The sequence below is a fragment of the Chamaea fasciata genome, unplaced genomic scaffold, assembly GCF_029207755.1.
Source record: "Chamaea fasciata isolate MVZ Bird 193981 ecotype frontalis unplaced genomic scaffold, bChaFas1.0.hap1 SCAF_5, whole genome shotgun sequence".
NCBI classification, from domain to species: Eukaryota; Metazoa; Chordata; class Aves; order Passeriformes; family Sylviidae; genus Chamaea; species Chamaea fasciata.
The window spans coordinates 13,495,348-13,517,450 of NW_027094090.1; the positions used below are offsets into that span (position 1 = coordinate 13,495,348).

At 40.6% G+C, this 22,103-nt stretch overlaps 1 protein-coding gene across 3 annotated transcripts in view; it reads right to left on the minus strand.

The window, feature by feature from the left end:
- The window catches only part of ATXN7L1 (ataxin 7 like 1), a 110,610-nt gene extending 95,994 nt beyond the window's left edge, over positions 1 to 14,616 (minus strand). For all 3 annotated transcript variants that reach the window (XM_066182861.1, XM_066182858.1, XM_066182859.1), the window contains exons 1-2: positions 14,379 to 14,616; positions 13,818 to 13,886 (exon numbers count right to left, since the gene is read on the minus strand). In XM_066182861.1, coding sequence (XP_066038958.1) covers positions 13,818 to 13,886; positions 14,379 to 14,493 — 184 coding nt within the window. In that variant the 5' untranslated portion in view covers positions 14,494 to 14,616. The remainder of the gene's footprint in view (positions 1 to 13,817; positions 13,887 to 14,378) is intronic.
- Between the last annotated feature and the right edge of the window lie 7,487 nt (positions 14,617 to 22,103).

Sequence of the window (22,103 nt, forward strand, 5' to 3'; positions counted from 1 at the left end):
AAGGAGTAACACTTCCTTTAATCAACTTCAATTAATCAACCCTCAAAAGCAATTCTACCATCTCTACTTATATTCTACCTAGTTCTTCCAAATACAAAAAAATCAGAATGGACCATGACCGAGTTTACTTGTTTGTTGTAATGAAAAATATATGTATTTTTAATCCCAATTGCATAACCTCCAAGTACGATGAAACGTATAAATTCAGCGTCTGTATTTTACAAGACAAAAACTGCAGAGAGAAAGATTACACTGCAATCATGTAATAGTTACCCAATTTAAAGCTCCCTCTTTAAACTACTATTTCATTCAATAAATTCAACATTCCCAGCCTATTTTGCACTATGGAGTTCTGATGTTCACTTATATATTCACCTCTTGAGGTGCTGGGTGGTCACAGCAGGTTTTATTCTTAGCAAAATCCAGTGGGCACAACGAAAAATTGCTTCAGGCTAAAGCCAGTTTTCTTCCAGACAAAAGGCAGAGGTGCAGGCTAGTCATGCAGGATTTGCTAATGTTATAAATCTACCCATGTAGTGAAAATTAATTGCCAGTTATAATCTTCATTTATTACCGTATCACCAGCTAGATCCCCTTCCTATCCTGGATGAAAAAGAAACCCAAGTAAAATCATGAAGTATCTAGAATCATGATGATCACGAAGATAATTTTCACAACACAACAAAAAGATAACTGCCCCCAAAAAATCCAATTAGAGATTATAAGATATTCTATCATATCTGGTAAAGTCCATGGTCCTCAGTGGTACAGCAGGTGCAGAAAAGATGATGGTAATGTTTGCACAGAAAAGCAGCAAGCAATCTAGCTTTTGGAGCAGTAACATCAAATTCTGCCTTTAAGTAATTTAAAAATTATTGAAAAGCACCATACTAGAATAAGTGGTGACTTGCTAGAATATAGTGAAGTACTGTGGGTTTTTGTTGTAATAAGAACTGACCTATTCTTCTAATTGTGGCTTGGGTAACTTGTTCTTCAAGAGAAAGATAAACCCCAGCAATGTATTTTGAAGTATGTCAGTCCTTACTTTAATGTAAGTAAAATTTGGTGTAATGTAAGTAAAGTAATGTAAGTAAAATTTGGTGTTGATGGCAGCATTGACTTTTAAAAAACAGTAAACAGAGTGCTAGTCAATAAAGCCTGCCACAGCTTGTCATTATGTCATTAGGAAAGGTAATGTGCCCTGGTACTGTGCTTTTTCTTCCCCCCCCCCCCCCCCCATACATTCTATGTACCTGTATTCTCTTTGTAATCTAGAAATAAGTCATCGTTCCTTTCCTTTCGAAATTGTTATGCAATAACGTACTTCAGTGAGGACTGGATTACACCCTATCAGTACAGAGTAGGCTTCAGTGTTTTTTTAGTTAGTGCCAGTGCAGGTATGATTTGTCTTTCAGCAGCAGCAGACATGTTTGCCCATCCTCCTCCAGTGACAAAAAATTTCTGCACATAGCTGGTAGGACACCTTGGGCCTCTTTACAACGAGATGTGATCTATAAACATCAGTAGTCAACTTGTTTCTTCTTGTGACTTCTTCCCATCCACTCATTCCCTTTGTTTTTCCTCACATTGACATGAATCCTATTTCATAGCCTTCCTCTGGATAGATACACATTGTCCTGACTATTACCCAAAGCAGCTTCAATATAATGATTTTGAACACAGGGAAAGTCTCTCTCATAACCTCCCAGTACTAAAATAAGCAAGCTTTTAAAAGCACTTGTTCTGTGTATTGTTTTCACAGCACACTATGTTTACACATGGTGCGTCAGAAATCTGCCATGGAAAGCCCACATTTAAAGGGGTTCTCCTCAAAAGAATTTAAACTTTAGAGAAATTTGGACACAACAGGCTCGTTCTAAGGTTGGTAGTTGAGAACATGAGTCAAAACTGCTTAGAATTTTGCATGTCACTTACCCTCCAAGCCTGTAATATACAAATAGGCAGAAAAGAGCTAATACAGAAGAAAGAGTGTAAAAGAATGACAAACGCTGTGTACACAATGTGTTAGTTTCTCTTCACTTTTTGCCTACTAGCAAAACTAGGGCACTATTCAAGAGAACAGATGAGGCTGAAACCCAATAATAAAGGGAATGTTTAAGTATTTGGAGAACAGAGGGCATGTTTAGGGAACAGAGTTAAGAAAAATTAAGATATATCTTTCAATATTTATGTTATCTTTGCAGTCTGGCAATTACAATTAGTTTTGCTTTCCAGCTCCGAGACAGTAAGACAATATTAACAAAACAGGGAGTTTATTTTTACAAATGAACTGCTTTCACTAGAAATCTGTTCTGTATGCTGCTTTCCTGTGTGCTATACTATCAGCTTTGATGCCTCCTTCCTCCACATCAACTAATTATTCCCTATCTCCTTGAAATTCCTCCTTAAAATAGCTTACTGCATGAAATTTTTCAACATTCATAGACTGATTTTTGTCTTCACAACACACACTGCTTATGGTTTTGTCTGAAATGTATTGGAAGCTCTCAGAAATACAGCCCATATCTTGCTGTTTTAAAGCTAACACACACATTACATCATTTGAACACATATATGGCGCATCTATTTAGAACTTTTCCAAATACATGCTTAATTACAAGGAATTTTAAAAAAAACCCACTCAAAACAAATGAAAAGCCTACAAGAAGTCCCCCAGAGGATATACTCTTACCTTCCAGGAAAGCAATAAAAGTTTACAATACCTTTGATTTGCCAAGGAGCTTGGAAAACAAACAGTCAGAATAGTGACAGGTATCTTGAAAAGCTGGAAAGAATAATAAATGCCACAAAATAAAACTCGTAGCATTCCCTCCTTGAGGAATGCAGTCAAGAATAATTTTTCTTGATGAGCAAGAAACCCAAAAATATGTAAAGCTGCATTACCTCTTTCAAAATTTAGATACCTAAAAGGCTTGGTAATGTTCACACCCAGTGTGTTGTGAGTTATGATAGAAACTGAAGAAAACTTACACCAAGCACAGAATGTTCGAAGACTCTATTAAAAGCACTATACACACAGCTCACCATAATTTCAAGAGCTGAAACATTTTTCCTCCCATTTCTCCTCATGTTTTTCCATTGCCATGCATTCAGTTTCTTAATATATTTGCCCAAGGTTCTCCAAGTCTTCTAAAAAGCCAAAAATACAGCAAAAGCATGAATACAATCAGAACCACAAAACTTCATGATAGTGCACAAAAAAAAAAAAACAACCACCTGAGACACCCTGGAGAGAAAATCTGAAGTCTTTTTTCTTTCCCTGTTTTCTCAGCACCTCTGCATGGTGTATAAGCTGCTGGGATGACTGAACATTGATAACATACAGAGACATGCAGAAAGTTGCTTGGGAAAGGCAGGCAAGGTAATGAATAAAGCCTTCCAAGTCAAAGGATCAGCTCAATGCTCTGCGTGTGAAGGAACAAATCTCTCCCACAGCATTTTCCTCTTCTTTAAACAGTTGCTTAGATCTACTAAAGAGATGTGAAAACCTGAGGTTAACTTCTTAGACACTGAATGACATGAATGACAGCCATTCCATGTAACCCCTCTAAAATTACTACGTCCTGCTTTCTCAGAGAAAAAAAAAAAGTGCTGTATCATAAAGCATGCCTGCCTGTAGCATGTAGACAGGAACAAGCTGCTTTGCCCTGCAAGACAAGCAAAAGCCATACAACCATGGTTACTGCAGCACCGCGCCCAAGCTCTCACGATACACCCTGAGCAGTACAACATTACCCGGGGCCCAGTCCACGATTATGCAATCCCGTGGCCTTGTCTCAGCTCTGGAAGCAGGAAGCACAAGTCAGTATCAGTATGTAACAAATCACGTAGACATATTATCTACTTACGATGCACTGCAAGGAACAGAACTACTACTTTCACGTCCATCACGCTATATGATAGATATGACCAGACACTCTTCTCTCTCCTTGAAGAGCTTTTTTTTTTTGAGATGGTTTTTGCTCTGCTTGCCAATACTAGGTCCAACTCTACCAATCCTGAACTCACACTTGTCTAAAACATCCATTTTCTTTGCTATATTCTAGCCTGTCCTAGAATTTGCAGTGGAAAAGAGAACCAGTCTGAAAATGAGGTTATCGCACATTTTCTCTCTCTACTGCTGCTTACTAATCTATGCCATTCCTCCAGTTGAGCTGAACCCACACCTGCAATTTCAGCCTTTTTCCTTCCTACTTTTGACTCACTCCTCAAACCTTTTCTTTTGTATCTATTTCTTTCTCTGCAATAGAATGCAAATATTTATTCCAAGAGAAAGCGAGAAAACATAATAACCATTTCACATTCTCTCTTCCCACTCTCTTTCTCTCCCTTATAGCTCTCCCTTCTTCCTTGTACAATAGATATAAAACACATCTGTCCCACTCTCCCCTTGCCTCACTCGCATCACCCATAGCTCACATCTCCTGTCTCCCCCTGCTCTGACAGAACACCAGGACAGTCAATCAGTCTTTTCTGTGTTGGGAAATCTACTTCTGACTTCTTGATTCTCTAACTACATTACTCTTCCTGTCCTTCTTTCACCTCTAAGCTTATTATGCTATGTTTGATAACAAGTTGCACTTTTGTCTCTAACTTCAGCGTGAGTTTCTTTCATCTGTCCCTTGCAATACAGTGAAACTATTCTCACTGAAATGTCTAAAAGCCTTTTACTATTGCAACATCACAAATTAATCGTTTCCATCACCCATAACCCTTGTGTGTTCTTCATAAAAATTAAATGCTTTTCTCCTTTTGATGCTTTCACTCTCTGTTTCTGATTTCCATTACTCTACCCTCTCCGGCAGCCCATCCTTCCTGTACTAATTCCTTCACAGAGTACTGGCAGGCTCCTTATTCTTCCTTGGTCTTCTAGCAGGTCTCCATTGAGCTGTATCTTTTGCTGCTACTCTTATGTCTGAGAATTTTACATTCAGTTCCTGAGAACAGGTCTCAAAAACAGTAGAATTATGTCCAAACAAAAAAAAAAATCTCATTCTATCTGACACCTCTTGCCACTGAGTAGCTGTTAGCTTCAGCTCAATACAGCTGGAACAGAATTTAGACCTCACCACTCCTACCCTCTTTTCTCTGCCTCCTCTCTTGATCACCCTGGACAGCACAATCAACTTGCCCATCATTCGGATATAAAACACTATGATAAACTGCTATGTCATCTTTGCCCGTAGCTTCTCTCTTAAAGCTTCTCTCTTCTCTCCTTCATTCAGGTTACATCTACCTCTAAATGATTCCCTCTGTCTTGCATTCCTAGGACAAAGTCTGCCCTGAACATCTTCAGAGCTAAAGGTTTGTCTTCACATCACATTAGTTGTATTTTCTTATTTTTCATGTTGACAAACATTATCCTGCTTGTTCACACTGTTCCAAAAGTCTCTTTTTCTGTATTGTCATACTGCTGTACCCTCTGCATCCTTCTTCGCACAATCCTCCATTCCAAATTCAAATATTGGGAACAACTCATCCTTGATTTCCAGGCTCCTCTGTCTTATGTACACTAAACTGTCCACATCCTACTTGCTGTCACGCCATTTACTCACATTTCCAGTTGGTTCATGATGTCAGTATCCGTTTATGAAGCTTTCAACAATAAGCTTGTATTTTCGTTCAGGCCAATTTCCACACCTGAGTAAGGATACCTTCCAAGCTCTTGCAAAATTACTTCATTGCCATCCAAATTTCACCTTAAAGTTTTCCATGCTACAGTTCTAAGAAAGTCACTTTAGCTTAGGCTAAAGTCAACCACATTGAGCAACTAAATGCTTTTGTTTGTCATTATTGAAACTCCTGCCTCATCATACATTAAAAAATGAGTTCTCTGCAGCACAATTTCACAACACACACAAGCACACACCCTTCCTCCCTTTGCTGGTACTCTGCAGAGTAGCATCTAGTGCCTGATGGGGCTGCTAGGCATTACGATCATGCAAATAATAATACTGCCTCCCTAGTCATTGCAGTAACAGATCAATTACTTATATTCTTCCAGATCATTGTCCTCTATCTCCATTATCAGACCCAAACAAACAAGGTTTTGGCTCTGTCAGTGTTTGCTGTGGTGGCATGGGTCCAACAAACTTTTCAGATGTAAATCATTGCATCCTTCTGTCGCAGCAAGATATAACTAAGTGCAGCTTAAGAAACAACTGAATATGTTATCACATGATAATCTACCAAATCTAGACAATCACAAGTGGCCAGCCTGAAAGTCACATGAGGACAGGACACTTATCAGAGATTAAAAAGTGAACATGCATCATGATTAACATTTCTTTAAATCTCAGCTTCCATTCTGACCACTCTGATGACAACCTCAAGTCACTTTATTCTGTCACTGGAGCTCCAGTCCCATCCTCTTTTATCTTGCTAGAGAAAAGAATTTTGATCCAGCAACCTTCTCAACAACTACTGATTTGACATTAGCAGTGTTCAACCCAAATATAACTTCACATTCCCAGATTCTGCCTACCTCCTATGTCTAGTCCCCTGCAGTAGGAAAAGGAAGAGAAAGAATGACTGGACAGAAAACATAAAACACTGTGTAATATAAACAAAAAAAAGAACATAAAGAAAAACACACAGAACCAAACCCCATGAACTCCTGCCCTTTGCCAGTCATTCTTACGTCTTGATGCTACTTCATCAGTCACTCTTCTGTCTCTTCTGCTGAGCACCTGCTCCCAGGGAACGGAAAGGGAAGCCAGCCTAAGCCCCTGTGTACCACGCACAGCTCTGTCACAATACAACTGCTTCCGTTTTACAGATGATTCAGGAGGGGCCTGCAGACTAAGTGAAACTGCACTAGACAGCTACTGGAACCAGCAGTTGTGCAGAACCTGGAACTTCTGTTGGTAAATTCTTTGCTACTTCTGGCTGATGCTCTTTCTGATCCAGGAAAATTCCCTTTTTTTTGCAAAACAGCACACGCTTTGCAAATAAATGAACACAGAAATCAAAAAGCTGGAAGACCAAATACTTGTAAATTCCAATTACTGTCAAGAAAACAGAGAGATAGGAATACGTGTTGGTCTTAAGCCCAAGTGTATTATTAATACAGCTTAGTAAAATATGAAATGAAATTACTGAATAATAAGCAAAACATTTCAGAAATAAGGAAGACATTTCTATGAGTACAAGACCAAGAGCAATCAGAAAGTTCACTTCCCCAGCAATATCAGTGGCTTTCAGGCACGACTTTTAATAAGCCATACAAAAAGTTATGACAAAACCAGTCCCTTAAAATCAACCATAGAAAGTGACACAGAAAAGAAAAAGAGAGAAATTATTCATGCCATAGTTGGTTTTCCTCTGTTCTGTATCAGTTGCAAGTAGCTGTGCTGGATTTTTCCTTCAATTTGAGTCAGCTTAGTCAGCTGCATAGCACTGCGATAAAAAACTGGGCCATTTTTACTCTCAGAGCATCTACCCTTCTCATCCAGCAAGAGAACCATCGAAGATTTCTTGCTATACACTTGCTGATAGACCTCTGTCAAACACCCTTACTGTGTCATGACAGCATTTGTCAAGGGGTTTTTTTGCATATTAATTACCTAAAGACATCAGCTTCACCTGGCATCCTGCACTATTAACTTCTAAATAATTTTTTTCAAAGACAAGCTGAAGAACTTCTGCACCAATTTGAACTTGGAAGACAGCAAGATTCAGTAACTTAATTCATATGCCCATACAAGCCAAAAAGCTTTCTTGCTAGTTATTCCAAAATTACTCTTAATAATGAATAGTCATGGCATTCAGATAAAATTATACTGGAGTTAACTCTTTAAGAAACACTCACAGCAACAATACTATTTTTACTGAAGGTGATCTTCCTTAGTAATGCATGCAGTGACGACCAGAAACTTTCACTTTGACTATCAGAAACTTATGCTTTCTGCCTACAGGACTCCTGTGATTCACAACTTAAAACGTAATTTGAAATGTTTTCTACAGGATTTTCCACTGCTTTCACCTCATTCATACACTTCAGCCTTGGTTAAATGGCTAGTATTTTTTTGCCCAAAGGTAAAAAATTACCTGACAGTGCCCAAATTTTAATTAACTAGAAAAAAAGGCCTATTTCAAAGAATTTATTCCATTTCACAGTGGAAATGGTTCAGCTCTTGTGTAGTCTCTTTTTAACACACAGAAATCTATATTTCATCTATAAACTATTAACTACATACAGAAACAGATCAACAAGAAGACACACACATGTTTTTATATCTAAATCAAAATTAGATACACAAAGTCATTTGCTTTCTTTAGTGACAGCAGGGCTTGGGGTACCCTCTAGTAAACACATAAATTTCCCTCTTTCTCAAGTCTGGTTATAAATTACAACTAGTAGAAGGAATGTCAGAGACAGATCCTTAGTGACAGTGCTGGCAGTTGACAGGGAATCACACATGGTTTTCCCCCACATAATCAAAAAAAGGTACCTTAAACAACAGGAGATCTAACCACTTCAGAACAACCATGGCACAAATAATACACTTCATCAAGATATGTGCACCTAACAAAACCAGATTTTTTAATGAAGTCATATACAGTACAACAGTTTTAGATACATATTCAATAACATCAAAATCCTGATTCAAAACACAGAATGTCTGATCAGAGAGCCTTATCATTACTCCACTCCTTTTATCCAGTGTGTGGGATGAAGAACTAAAGGACAGGTTTCAGAAAATAACTATGTAACTATGAAGATAAACTACAATTCTGACTAAATTTTCTGGGCACTATCATACATTATGTTTCATTCTTCCTCTGTCATCATTCCTTGAAACACATTAAATGAGGTGACAGCCATAACCAGGAGACATGCCACCCCCTTGCAGAAGCTGTCCATATTAAAAAAATACAAATATCAGAGCCAGATATCATATACAGAACTGATCAGTCACTTACACACCAGAATGCACACCAGAATTCAATCCCACTATCATTTCTCATGCTAAACAAAGACTGCATGGGGAACTCTGCTTACTGTTCTTATTCCCAGCATAAAGATAAGAATGGTAAGAAAAAGTTTCTCCTGAAAATAGCCACAGTTCTGTGCCCTGCCAATTCTCAGTTCTTCCACTCATCAAGCGCCACAGAATAATACATGTGTTTAAGAATCAATATCTCTGGAAAACTGTATTAGCTTACAGAGAAGAGGCTGAAAATTATACAACATTCAACCCTCTCTTTTGCCCACTGCAAAATCAAAACCAACCCCAAATCACCAACTATGGTGGTCTAAACTCAATACTTCTTTCTTTTGAAGTAAACCTTGTTATAATTTTCTTTCCCTCTCAGCCCTTCCTAACATTCCCTACTACCACAAAAAGGTGGAAGATGAAGGTGGTGAGTAAAACAAGAATGCTTTTAATCTTTTTTGTTTAGTATGTTTTTAAAGGAGACAAACAGCACCACGGGCAAACCACTAGTAAACAAAAAAATAAATAATAATTAAAGGTAACTCCAATCTCTATGCTTACATTAACCAGCTGGTTTTGTTTTCTCTTCTTTCACAAGCTCCCTGTAATAATTTTAGTTCTCTTCCTCTTGCTTTTCATAAAGTAAAATGTTGTATGTCACATCCTTTTTCCCCTTATAGAAGCGTTCCCTACCATCTAACCTCCTTAACTTCTTCTTCCAAGATGAGTGATAAAATCATCAAGATATTTTTCTGAAGAATTAAAAAGATACTGAAAGCAAAACTAATCAGTATCCCTTTAATTTTGCTCTTACGTTGCCAAAGGATTTATCAAAAAACTTTCCACCAGATATTTGTGTGGGAAGTCAAAATAGGAAAAAATACATTGTAAACAATCATCCAATGGATCTAAAACTCCAGTTTGCATGTGTAATCATAAAGTAAAATGGTCAAATTTGGGATGGAACAATAAAAATCTCTTTACACAAAATCAGAAAAACAGAATTTTTTACATTACATTCTTAATGTCAAACAATAATGAATTAATATGGTTAGTGAAAGGATTATCTAAGAAAAAAACACACACATCATCAGATTAAAACTTCAATAGTACAAACCCACAGAACTGGGAAACTGAAGTTGAGTATGACACCAAGTATGCAGACACAGACCTAAATCCCATAGGTCATATTTAACTCTGCTGTAATTCACAAAGATACACGGGATATCTTTTGCTCCTTCACAGCTTGTGTCTACCCACAAACACTCACAGCACTCAACGCTTGCACTAATTACTAAACCAATTATTAATACAAGTTCTGTACGTGAAACCAAAAAAATCTCATTCTTCCATCATTTTCTCAAATATTGTACAAAGTAAAACACAAGCCTCCAAAATTAATCTATAATCATTTACAGGTTACAGCTGATAATAACAGAAGACTGTACCTGCCTCAGGCACACAGTAACTGTGATGTTTTACAGAACACGAACTCTCAAATACAGACTTCTGACTATGCCTGCTACCTGCAAGAAAATCTTCAATTCTTCAAATATGCCATTCAACCTTTTAAAATTCAACATAAATTCTCAATGCTGCTCTAATTCTGATAACCCCTCTTTTAGCTAAGCCGGTTGCTTGGTAGTGATTTGTCAGATAAGTTACACAATACAGTTTCTGTTTCCTGATTAGATAAGCAGATAAGTTGGGTTTTTTCCTGGCACAAACATTTATGTATAAAATTTCTCATTTTCTGTGAACACTTGGAACTTTGTAATCCCCTCTCTACAAATCCACATGCCAGTAAAAGTCAACCGTGGACAGACTGCATTTGCTATAGGAAAACTCAGAGTAAGTGTCAGCATGCAAAAAGCAATTCTGTCTAGAAAACTGAACAAACGTTCAGGAAATTTCTCTCCCTCTATGCTGCCTACATATACATCGCAGAATAAAGGAAAGCAGTGAGCAATACCTTCTGCGTCTTTACTTTTACCCTTAATATGGGGCACAGGGGGCACATGGCCTCGCTGCATCTCTTGCATTACAGAAATGAACAGCAGAGTCAGACTGTGACCCCTTTGCCCAGGGATGCAAGTATCAACCCCTTGGGCAGGCAGACACTTGGCAGGCAGTCTTCCAACCCCCACCTCCAGGAAATGCTGCCTCCCACGTCCCCTCCTGGGCCAAAGTGAGGAAGAAGAGCAGCCCACCACTCTAGACACACACGGTACACAACCAGAAAGCAGGCAGCGAAGCAGGGATCAAGCTAACTAGAAGCACTTTTAACCACCTAATACCACTGTTTTTCTACAAAACCAAACTGAAACACCTTGTCATGGTCTGAAGACCAACATATTCCCCCTCTTTAGCTCCCACCATGCTCTGCAGACAGTTTCACTCATCTAAAAAGCCTTCTTGCTATACTGCTTACAAAGGAGTGGCCGCATAAACCTGGTCACATCAACTAAAGATGATGAAGTGTAGACAAATATGAGAAGAAGTAAGCGCAGAGAGATCAGGTTTTACACTATCTTTATCAAACAGGACAATAATTTTTGATACTTAAAATCCTGTCCGTCTGTCACCCCTGGTTACTTGATACAAGTAGGTTACAGGTAACATCTGATTTTTTTAAGACACCACTTACAACCTCCTCGCACCAGAGATGCCACTAAAAAGGTCTACTCAAGTCGGTAAGATTGTAAAAAAAAGGAGTCAGGTTTTGTATTCAAACCTACCATAACCACAACCCTCATCTGTGAGCAAAGCAGGCAAAAAAACGCAACATGTCACACAACACGTGAGCAAGGGCAGAGTAAAAGCACAAGCATTTCTGCAAATACATGAGAAATGTTTCCTGCAGACTAATCTAACTCTTGAAATTTTTCCCCGCCTTTATTAGTAAGGACTGTGAGGCCCAAGGAAGATTTACAGTGAGTGTTCAGACACACAGATGGGTGTGGTGAAAACACCGGTATTAACAGACTGCCTAAGTGAATATAGTAGAAATATTTCAATACATACTAATTTATTCAAACTTCATGGAAGCTCTTTCTAAGTGATCTAACATTAGTTACTACTTGAAAGCAATAACATCCCTAAGGCTTTTTATTTTCTAAATATAACAGTCAATTTGGGGTGTTTTTTTCATGGTATTATGACATAAGTACTATAAAAGCCAGTAAGTGCTTCACACCTGTCATGATCATAATGTCAGCAATGACATTACGCTTTGTTTGGAAGTAATTTTTCTGGATAGTGAGTTTAAATAGAGCTCCTTTGATGGAGCCTCTGACCTCCCCCAAAACCCAAACAAGACTAGAACTGATAATTTAAACTGAATCTTTCTAGGAAACAATTTGATTATTATGTGTAACTAAGGAGCAGAGATGTCTCAACCTTTATGTCCCAAGCTTATAATAGGAATTTGTGTTCAAAGACTTCTGTGCACAAAACACTTTATCTCAACAAATTAAGCTCCTTATGAACGCACAGCAGAAGCAGCAAGATTTTTGTTCAATTATTTCTGAATCAACATTACTGATAGATGTACAAAGCCTTGAACCTTTCACCTATAAATAACTACACGAAAATCTCAGTTCTGCTGCTAACTTATCTTTGGGCCGACAAAATAGAGAAGTTCAGGCACGTAAGAATCAAGATAGGAACACAGGATTGTGTTGGCATCTCTGTAAAGGTCTTTCAAAAAGGAAGTTTTAGGGTATTTTAAATAACTTTAATGCGTACTCCATGCAATTTTGTAATTTATCACACTAATCTACATTACTCATTAATTCATTCTTTTTTCAAGAGCTTGTTTAGAAAACATAAGATTCCTATGAGTTGCCAAGATGCTCAAAATCAAACGCACGTGTAATGACAACTGTAATGTAACGAGAAACTTAACATCATTTCAGAATATATATTAAGACGTTTCAGGTAATAGCGGGATTTCTCTCAGCATGAGTAAGTCACACCGAAGTTTTGCTGTAATGGGATCATTCAATATGAACTGACTTCCCAAGAAATATTTCCCAAGACACAGACACTGCACACATAAAGCACTTTCTTAACGAAACAGAAACAAACACAGAGCTACTTGAAAAAGCGTCCTGAACCATTTCACTAGTCGCATTAGGTGTTACCTCGGCATGATGTTAATGACACACATCACAAACAAAATGTTTCTCCTCTCACAGCTGACAGAGCTGTGACAGGCCTGGCATATTGGCAAACACCACTGACCTGGAATTTGCCCACTCACACTGATGGTACCAGAAGAACTTATGGCCCAAATGACTAATTTTATTTGTTTTTGTATAATATGCACAGGTTAGTGCAACCTAAGATAATGTTTGATGCTGGCTGCTCAGTTGGCTGTAGGTCACACTCAGCAGTGCAAATGAAGAATAAAATGTGATTTGAGCAAAAGTGAGTGAACTCAAAGATTGTAACAAACTCTTTCTCACTGCAAGGGAAAACATCTCCACTATGTCGCTAATAACCATCTAACGTTTAAAGTTTATATGCTTATCTTCACATGAGCAACTGGAACGTTGCACCAAGGGACAGGGTCCACAAAAAAATCCAATATGGCCACTGATGTGTAGTTGTCTTTTGCCTCAAAATTGTCTTATCTTTTACCACGTCTGTCAGTTACATGTATACACCTGTTATACCCGTACTTCAAAAGAAGTTGACACAGTGACAGTCATCTGCATGTATCCAACCCTGAAACGTTCTTCACGGCAGAGAAATCCATATGCTATCAGACCACCCTGTCAAGGCCAAACCACAGTCATTCACAACCACCGAGAAACAGACAGGTAGAGAGGTGTGCTAGCACTATCCACTTACCTTCTTTATTAAGCCTCATAACCTCCCTGCTTTTTCCACCCTCCTTTCCAGTCTCTTCCAGATCTACACCTGCAGAAGAGAAGCAGAGTGAGGAAGCGCCGAGGGCCTTGAGGTGTGCATTTATTGTTTGGCGAGGGGAGGAGGAGAGGTGAGGAGGTGAGCAGTGTTTCTATTTGCAACAGCAAAAGCACAATGGTCGGAGCATCTGCCAGGGAGCGGACCCGCCGGGCCCCCCGCGGCAGCACCCTCGCCGCCCCCCCCTCCCCGCCCGCGGCATCCTCCGGCCCCTCCGCGCATCCTCCCCCTCGCCCCCTTCCCCCACCGCGGCGCCGGCCCAGCGCCGCGGGGCAGCGGCACGGCAGGCGCGGCGCGGCGTGCGCCTCCCGCACACATGGCACGGGGGCTCGGCCGAGCGTCAGCTGAGCGCCCGGGGGGGCGGCACCTCCCGGCCCCGGCTGGAGGAGGGAGGGGAGCGGAGGGGGGGGCGGCCCGGCCGGACCCCGGCCCCGCTCCGGGGGGAGCGGCGTGCGGAGCCGGACCGCGGCCGGTCCCTGCCCTTACTGTGCGGGGGGGCGGCGCCGTGCGCGTGCGGGGGGGCGGCCTCCCGCACCCAGGCGGCCCAGGGCTGGCCCAGGAACGCCTCGGGACTGGGCACGGGCCGCTCCAGGGCCGCCATGGCGCCGCGCCTGCTCCTGCCTCCTTGTTGCTTTTCCCGTTTCCTTCGGCGGCGGCGGCGGCGAGCGAGCGAGCGAGACACGGGATTCGAGAACGCCGCACGTCATCCTCGGGACGTTCCGCCGCCCACACGGGGGTAGTGTCAGCCCCTGCTCCCTATCAGATCGGGCTCCCCGCCGCACACGGCGCATGCCCGCGCCCCCCGCGCCTGCGCCCCGCGCCGCCGGCACCGGGCCCGCGCCCGCCCCGAGGGCGCCGGACCCGCGCAGTCCCCGCGCTGCCGCCGGCACCGGCCCGGCACCGGCCCGGCCCGGCCCGGCCCGGCGGAGCGGAGCGCGGCCGGCGGCCGAGGAGCCCCGCCGGGAAGGCGCAGCCGCCGGCCGTGTGCGCCTCAGGGCTGCGCGCCCCGCGTCTCGCAGCGCCCCGCAGTAAGTCCCTGAGACGGGCTCTCGCTAACTGCGGCACGGCCCCTCCGCGCCCCAGCGCGGCCGCGCACCGGACCCGGAGAGCGGGGTTGGGGCTCCCCCGCTCCCCTCCTTCCAGCTGCGCTCCTGTGGATCACCTATTGCCACAGCCACAGCCATTTTGTTGTCCAAATACCGCCTGATCTGTAGTAGGCTTCGTCTGTTTGCAAATGGGATTTTTCTCGTTTCGATGTTCTAGGCTACGCTACAGCAGCTCTGAACTCGCAGTCTGGCTACTCAAATAATACCGAGCTTTTCATCTCGTTCTACATAACCTATGGGACGTACATGCTTTTAATTTAGGATAGGCTCATTTTTGCTTATTTCTTGATTGAGGTAAGAGTAGAAAATAACCATGAATATTTTTATACTCAATATACCTGCTCTGGATTAGGAGTTTCAGCATAAGCCTGTTGCTTCAGCTCACACCTATTAAGGCAAAAATAGACGCTCCCAGTGAATGACTTGGTTTCATTTAAGCAGCCTGATGTACATACAGCTCTGCAGTCCCATTCGGGGTGGTGATGACTGAAGTTAATGGTTCAACAGACACTTCTCAGAGTGGTGATGTGAGCTTTGCGTGGTCCCATCCCTGTTCTGCATCTTCTCCCAGACACTCGTTTGCTTTTTGGTGGTTCAAACCATTGTGAGGCAATACTGAAGTAGAGTATGGAATTAATGTGGACTCAAAAAACCAAACAACCCAAAAAAACCCCAAAACATTTCAGGCCTGCTCAAAAGTTGGAGCTGTGGCCAGAGGGGCAGGACAGGAGTTGCTGAGGTCAGCACTGCTGCTTGTCAAGAGGCATATGGTGCTCAGTTTAGAATGGATTTAAGTAAATTTCCCACAACTTCATGAAGATTAAGCTCTTTACAGTGCTAAAATAGATAAAGATTTGGGGCAAACGACAGACACTCTTTGCCGTATGTACATTGTGAACACACTCTACCTCTTCCAAAAAGCAGCTGGAATATACAAGTCCAATCCCTAATACCCAGAGGTGAGCCTAAAAACTTTAATTCCGTATGGCCTAGCCAGAGTGCCTCCAGTCAAGTAAGTATTAGCTACAAGAAACTTCAGTAACATTATCAAAGCAGAAAGCTTGCCAAAATACCCTTCAGATAAAACCAGGCAATCACAGCAGTCTTGTTAGCAACCATTGTGAGGCAGACATAGGATGCGTGACCTTTCATAGACTGCATGTGTAATTTCCAGAAGCAGGAAGGGTAGTTGTGATGTAATACAAAGCCCTGGCAAGATCTGTTCGGGAATATGATGTGCAGTTCTACCCACCAGTTTAAATTAATTCTAAAAAAAAAGTGTGGAAAGGGTTATGAAAAAGATCAGAGGAATTAAGATTCTATAATTTGAGAAGAATAACAAAATTCAGCTGGTAGTGAATATGTTTGATGTTTTTAATTATAAGGACACATAATCATCAGTGCTGAAGAAAAAAAAAAGAACAGACATAAATTGCTTATGTTGAGGTTGAAAACTCTGCCTACTATACTGAAAAACTCTTTGGTCAGGAATAACAGGATGAAATTCCTTAGAAGGATGATAAATGAAATGAACTTAATAGTCAACCATGTTTGACACTTGTGTTCAAATTCTCTGCAAGATAATTGAGCAAATGTCTTGACAGTGACCAAATAGTCTCATAATTGGAGAAGTTAAACTGCACAGCTTATACCATAACAGTGGTGTGATTACCCAAGATGTGTATCTGGAGAGAAGATACAAAAGAAAGGTATGTGAGCACCCAGGAAATCCCCATCGATGAAAACCAACATTAGATTTCAGGGAAGTATGGATGGCCAAACTTCTAACTAATATTAAACACTACCACAGGATACACAAGTTATAAAGCAATTCCTAACCATACAACTGAGGAAAAAAAGGGAGGGGTAAAGTATTTAATACAAGCTGCCTCAAACCAAGCAAAAAAAAAAAAAAAAAGTGAAGAAACTTTCCAGATTTAACACATGGCACTGATCTACATGCTCCTTACCATGACACACTGCAGAGCTACAGTCTAGGTTCTTAACAGAAACAGACCATATGAAGGAAAATTAGCATAAAATCAAAGATTCAGGATGTTCCAATTCGTTTGTAAAAAGAAACAATCCAGTGGCTTACAGTTTAAGAGAAAGGTTTCCAAAGCCCTCCCCAAGGAATTTCTTCTCCCTACCGTATGTAATCATGAACAGCATTATCATTAAACAAATGGTTCCACAATCATAATCAGAGGATCATTTAGGTTGGAAAAGACCTTTAAGATTGAGTCCAACCATGTCCCTAACTCACACATCTACACATATGCCCAGCTTTCCTGTGATCAGCATCTTTTGTTTAAAGAGTGTGAGTTCTGTGTTGATTATGTCTATGCTGCCTCTATGATCTGCACCAAGAAATAACACCACCCCTGAGCAAACCAACATCATTTGTTTCCATTATCTTGTAGGGTGCAAGTCCTGAAGGTGCAGAAAAGTATCTTCATTCTGCATCAGGACTTCTCCCCAAGAACACCTCTTTATTTCACTCCACATCGGTGTCAAATAAACTAGTGTCTGTTGCATGGACAGCTGTGATTGTGTTCCAGAGCCTTATAGCAAAATAGGAAGAGAGCTGATCTGACATCCTAAAAGTTTTCCCATTTTTAGGAATAGAATTAGTTCTGTCTTGCGAATGTGTGCTCAAGCTGCAGCTTTACTGTAGCAAGACCAATTAGATGATTTCTTCTTCCCTTCTGGCATCTGCTTCCACAAAGTTCATAGAAAGACGAACCTATTTGAGACTTTCATTCCTCTTTCAGATTTATTTTTATTAATCATTTGGGCCAAAATTTATGGGTGGGGAGCAAAAAAAGTGAGGGAAAGTCCCAAACATGCTCACAGAAGACTTATTTCCTTAGGAAATCAGTAAAAAAAGCTGCACATGAAGGTGCAGATTAAACATCCTCTGTTTTGTTTCTTTTTCCACCTGCTCACCAACATAGAAATTTAATTCTTCTCCGACCTTGAAGAAGTCACTCTGCTACAGAAAAATAATTAAATCAGTCAGGAAAGGTCCTTCTTTCCCTCCCTGGTCCCTGAGGATTTTTTAATTTCAGTTGCCAAGCAGAAGCTTCCTTTTTAATGTGGTTTTTCAGAATTCAAGGTAATGCAACCTCGACTTTGGTTGCAGGTTCTAAATACTGCAGTGACCCAATCATAAAATGGTATTAAAAAAGTAGACTATAAGCAAATCATGGCCTTTAAATAATACATGGCAAAATACAGATAAAACCTCAACTCTAATCTTTTATCATCAGAAGACCATGTATCATTGGTCTTCTAATAAGATGATCTCCAAATGCAAGCTTTTTGCAAGTAACCAGAAGATAAAAGTCCTGTGTTCCTAAACCTACTTATTAGAATTATAGTTAAAGACTTAGGCTTTATAAAAGCACAGTAAAGCTTATGACATTAGAAGAAACCCAAAGCTGCATATCAATGTTTGGCTTGTGTGGAGACCAATCCAACATTTTTGTGTAGCTTTCAGGATCTGAATGTGAAGACATGACAAACTAAAACAGCAATTCTCACATGTGGCTATCAGGAACATATGTAGTCACCATGTACAAATAAATAATGACATGATTTAACTTCAGCTGTACTGCCATACACTGAGAAAATACCATGAGCATGCTGAGGGTGCATGTGTAGTCACAACAACAACAACATCACGTATACCTGGCAATACGTGCACCAGATGGCTTTAAACAGGCTACAAAAGTATTATAAAAAACCAGCTGTATGAAGGCTCAATATCATAACAAGATTATAAACATATGATGCTTGTGACAAAGTCATGATTTAAGCAGTTTGGCAGGAGATTCATAAATACTTCCCAGGATCCTGTTTTGCAATGGATTAGCCACAATGGTGGTTTTGTCTTATATTGCAGAAATTATTACATAGCAGACAGTTTTATGAACCCAGGTATCTACTTTGGTGGAAATGGAGCAGTAAATAAATCACAAGATTTGCTTACTGATAGTCAGTGATGGAGTTTGCGTAAGAAAAGCTCCAGCAAAGGATCTAGCTGTCAGTCACAGGGGTGCAGAAATTTTAATCTTTCAGCATTTTGAAGAGTGCAAAACTAACTGGTATGTTTACTTGTGTGCAAACTGTTTTTATGATGGACTTTTACCCTCGTGCTGATTTTAAACCTGTAGATTATCTATTTGCAATCATCTATTTGCAGTCGCTCTTTCCACAGTGGATAAATGAAGTTCCTATATAATGCTAGAGCAACACCTCAGGTTACCAGAGGAGTTTGTATTGAGAAGGTTTGGAGGATTGCAAAATCCTCCAAACAGATTGTCCTGCGTTTCTCCATCAAAATGGATTCTGGAACTTTTTAAAATACAATGTAACATTCTCATATGATATGTGATAATTAGAGTAGCTGAATTAATGAAATAATTTGGATACTTTAAATGAAGTTCTACATTTAGGTTTCTGCAAAAAGATGTATACAGGATGGCCATTAAAACAACTCAGGAGTTAGCAAGCCAAATGTAGAGGACACTATGAGCTAGTCTCCCTAGAGCCACTCTGGCCAAAAGTGTAGTCCCTGTACTATTTCTGATCTCTTTGTAATTTCAGAAGGTGTCTCAAACACTATGTGAGTACCATCGTAGCAGACTTGAGCTAGAAAACTGTATTAAATAGACATTTATAGAAGAGAAATCTATTTTTAATGTCCTCTGAAATAACACGAGGAAAAAAAGTCTGAATTATGCTTTTGGTTCCATCTTAGCCAAAGAAACTAGCACTTAAAAAAGAAACAGTCAGAAAAAATGGAGAACTGAAAAAGAAATTAGAAGTGAGATACTCTTGTATCCCAACAAAAAGATGTTTCTCAGAGAAGGGTTGCAAATTAATTCAAGCAAAACAAAGCAATGCTTGAAACACTACAGCATCACTAATCAGATGAAATGGGAAATCTGAAGGAAGGTGAACTGCACAGGTTTATGAACAGACATTGCACTATTAGGTAACTTGTTACATTGAACTTTCTGAAATTTAAAGGAAAAATTATACCAAAAATAAGGCTGTGAATTAGAGATAGAAATCATCAGTTACTGCGCATTTCAAACCCAAGAGAGTTATGCAAACACTGTGAAAAGAATTTGCACATCCTTTTGCCCCAGCACCTAAAAGTTTGTTCTTAACAATCTCAAGTGTCAGTTGTCACCTAAATGCATTAATCTACTAGTGTCCTATCCTTTCCAGAGGATATGTTTTCTCTGCTTTATTACCGTGGCTGGAGTATTTCTGATACCAAAGCTGGCAATGGTAACTATCAGTGTGCCATTGGCAGTCTTTGTGCGGTGCAGAGATGTATCCTTTCTGAGCACCAGGACTTAACCAGTTGCTTCAGAGTAGCAAAACAGTTTCTCTTTTTTTCTGCAACAGTTTCAGTTTCAGCCGGGAGCCTCTGAGAATTCAGTTTCTGACCCATCTCAGTTGCCAATATTTTCTCTCCCTCAAAAATATTCCTCATGTCCTGACCTCCACCAAACACCTGAACGTCCAGTCTCAGTGCTATAGTATAACCTGTATGAAACATGGATCTCAAACTCCTTTCTTAAAACACACTACCCAGAGTCCATGGTCAAACACTTCATCAGCTGCTCTTGTGGCGAGAAACTGAGGATTAGACCATGTCGGAGGAGTCCATTCACTGAAGAAGAGTGAGGATTATTGCAGATGTTTTGGAAATTGGAAGACATGAATGACAGGTCAAAGAGTACTTTTAGCCAGGCTAAAATTCAGTTTGCATGAATTGACAGGTACTCCGGAAAGATCACAGGCAAATTGTTTTAAAACATCACTGCATGTTTCTTAATGTTTCTTAAAATTATTAAACATAAACACTGATGCAGCAAATCACTTCCATTATACTTACTAAATATTCATCAGTTTTGTTTGTTTGGTTTGTTGTTTGGGTTTTATTAAATTTGAAAGAGGTTTTTTGGTAAATAATAGTAACTATAATATTCTCAAAGGCCATATCAAGATTTTGAAGGAAGGCGCTTTACCACCCAGTTGGGACGGAAAGGAAGAAACTTACAGGAGTTCTCTGCATTTTTGAAAGACAGAGCAAAGTTCTTTAGATTTTGAGATGTAAAACCTCTTGGGGATAGAGAAAGTTACCTTGCCTCAGTATGAAGTCTGCTTTCAAATAGCGTGCTGCTTTCTTGTGCTTTGCTCTCTCACAATGCCTATGTGAATAACCAAACCCACAAAACATGAATCCCCAAAGATCCTCACACATTTCTCGTGAGGTAGGCATAGAAATATTCTTCATTAAAAATTAAGTTTGCCCTGATAAATAATGTATATTATAACTTTCCATTCACCAGCCATGTTTGCGTGTCTTGGCAGCACACAGCAGCAGCTTCCTGTCTTTCCCTCATTGCATTGGATCCAATTTTCTCCTGTTCCTTCTCAACATAGATGCCATATTTATCCTGTTTGTATCCCTCATTTTCCCAAATGCTTCCCTTTTCTGAATTTTGTTCCCACTTTTCTGTCACTTTACCCTAACCCTGCATGGTGTGTGTTTTCATCTCCTGCCAGGTTATTCCACTGAAACACCAGTTTGGGGCCTGTTTTTCACTCTCAGCTACTCTCTCACCACCCTCCCACTTGGGTTCAGCTGCCTCACCAGAGGCAACCGTGTTTTTTAATATATACTGCCTTGTTTTTTATCCCCTACTTTGCAGTTAAGAATCTTTCCTCTCCTTTCCCATGTCTCCCTCAGTGGAGGACACGTCTCTCCCAGTCCTGAGTCACCTTCCCTCTCCCACAAGTGAGCTGCCTCTTCAATCACAAAGCTGTTTGGAGTTGTCCTCTTTTCCTCTCTAAGTGATTCCTCCTGTCTTGGAGCATGTCCCCTTTCCTTCTCCCCTCCTCTCAGCAGCCAGCTCTCCTCTACCTCTCCCTGGGAAGCCAGCAGTCCTTCCCAGCCTTCCCCTGGCCCTGGCTGGAGCCATTTGTCCTCAGAACAGGTATCTGCCTCCTCTCTCATCATTTTCCAGAAGCGCTGGTGCCCTGGCTGTCCCCCTCTCTCAGCAGCTCACTGATCCCCACT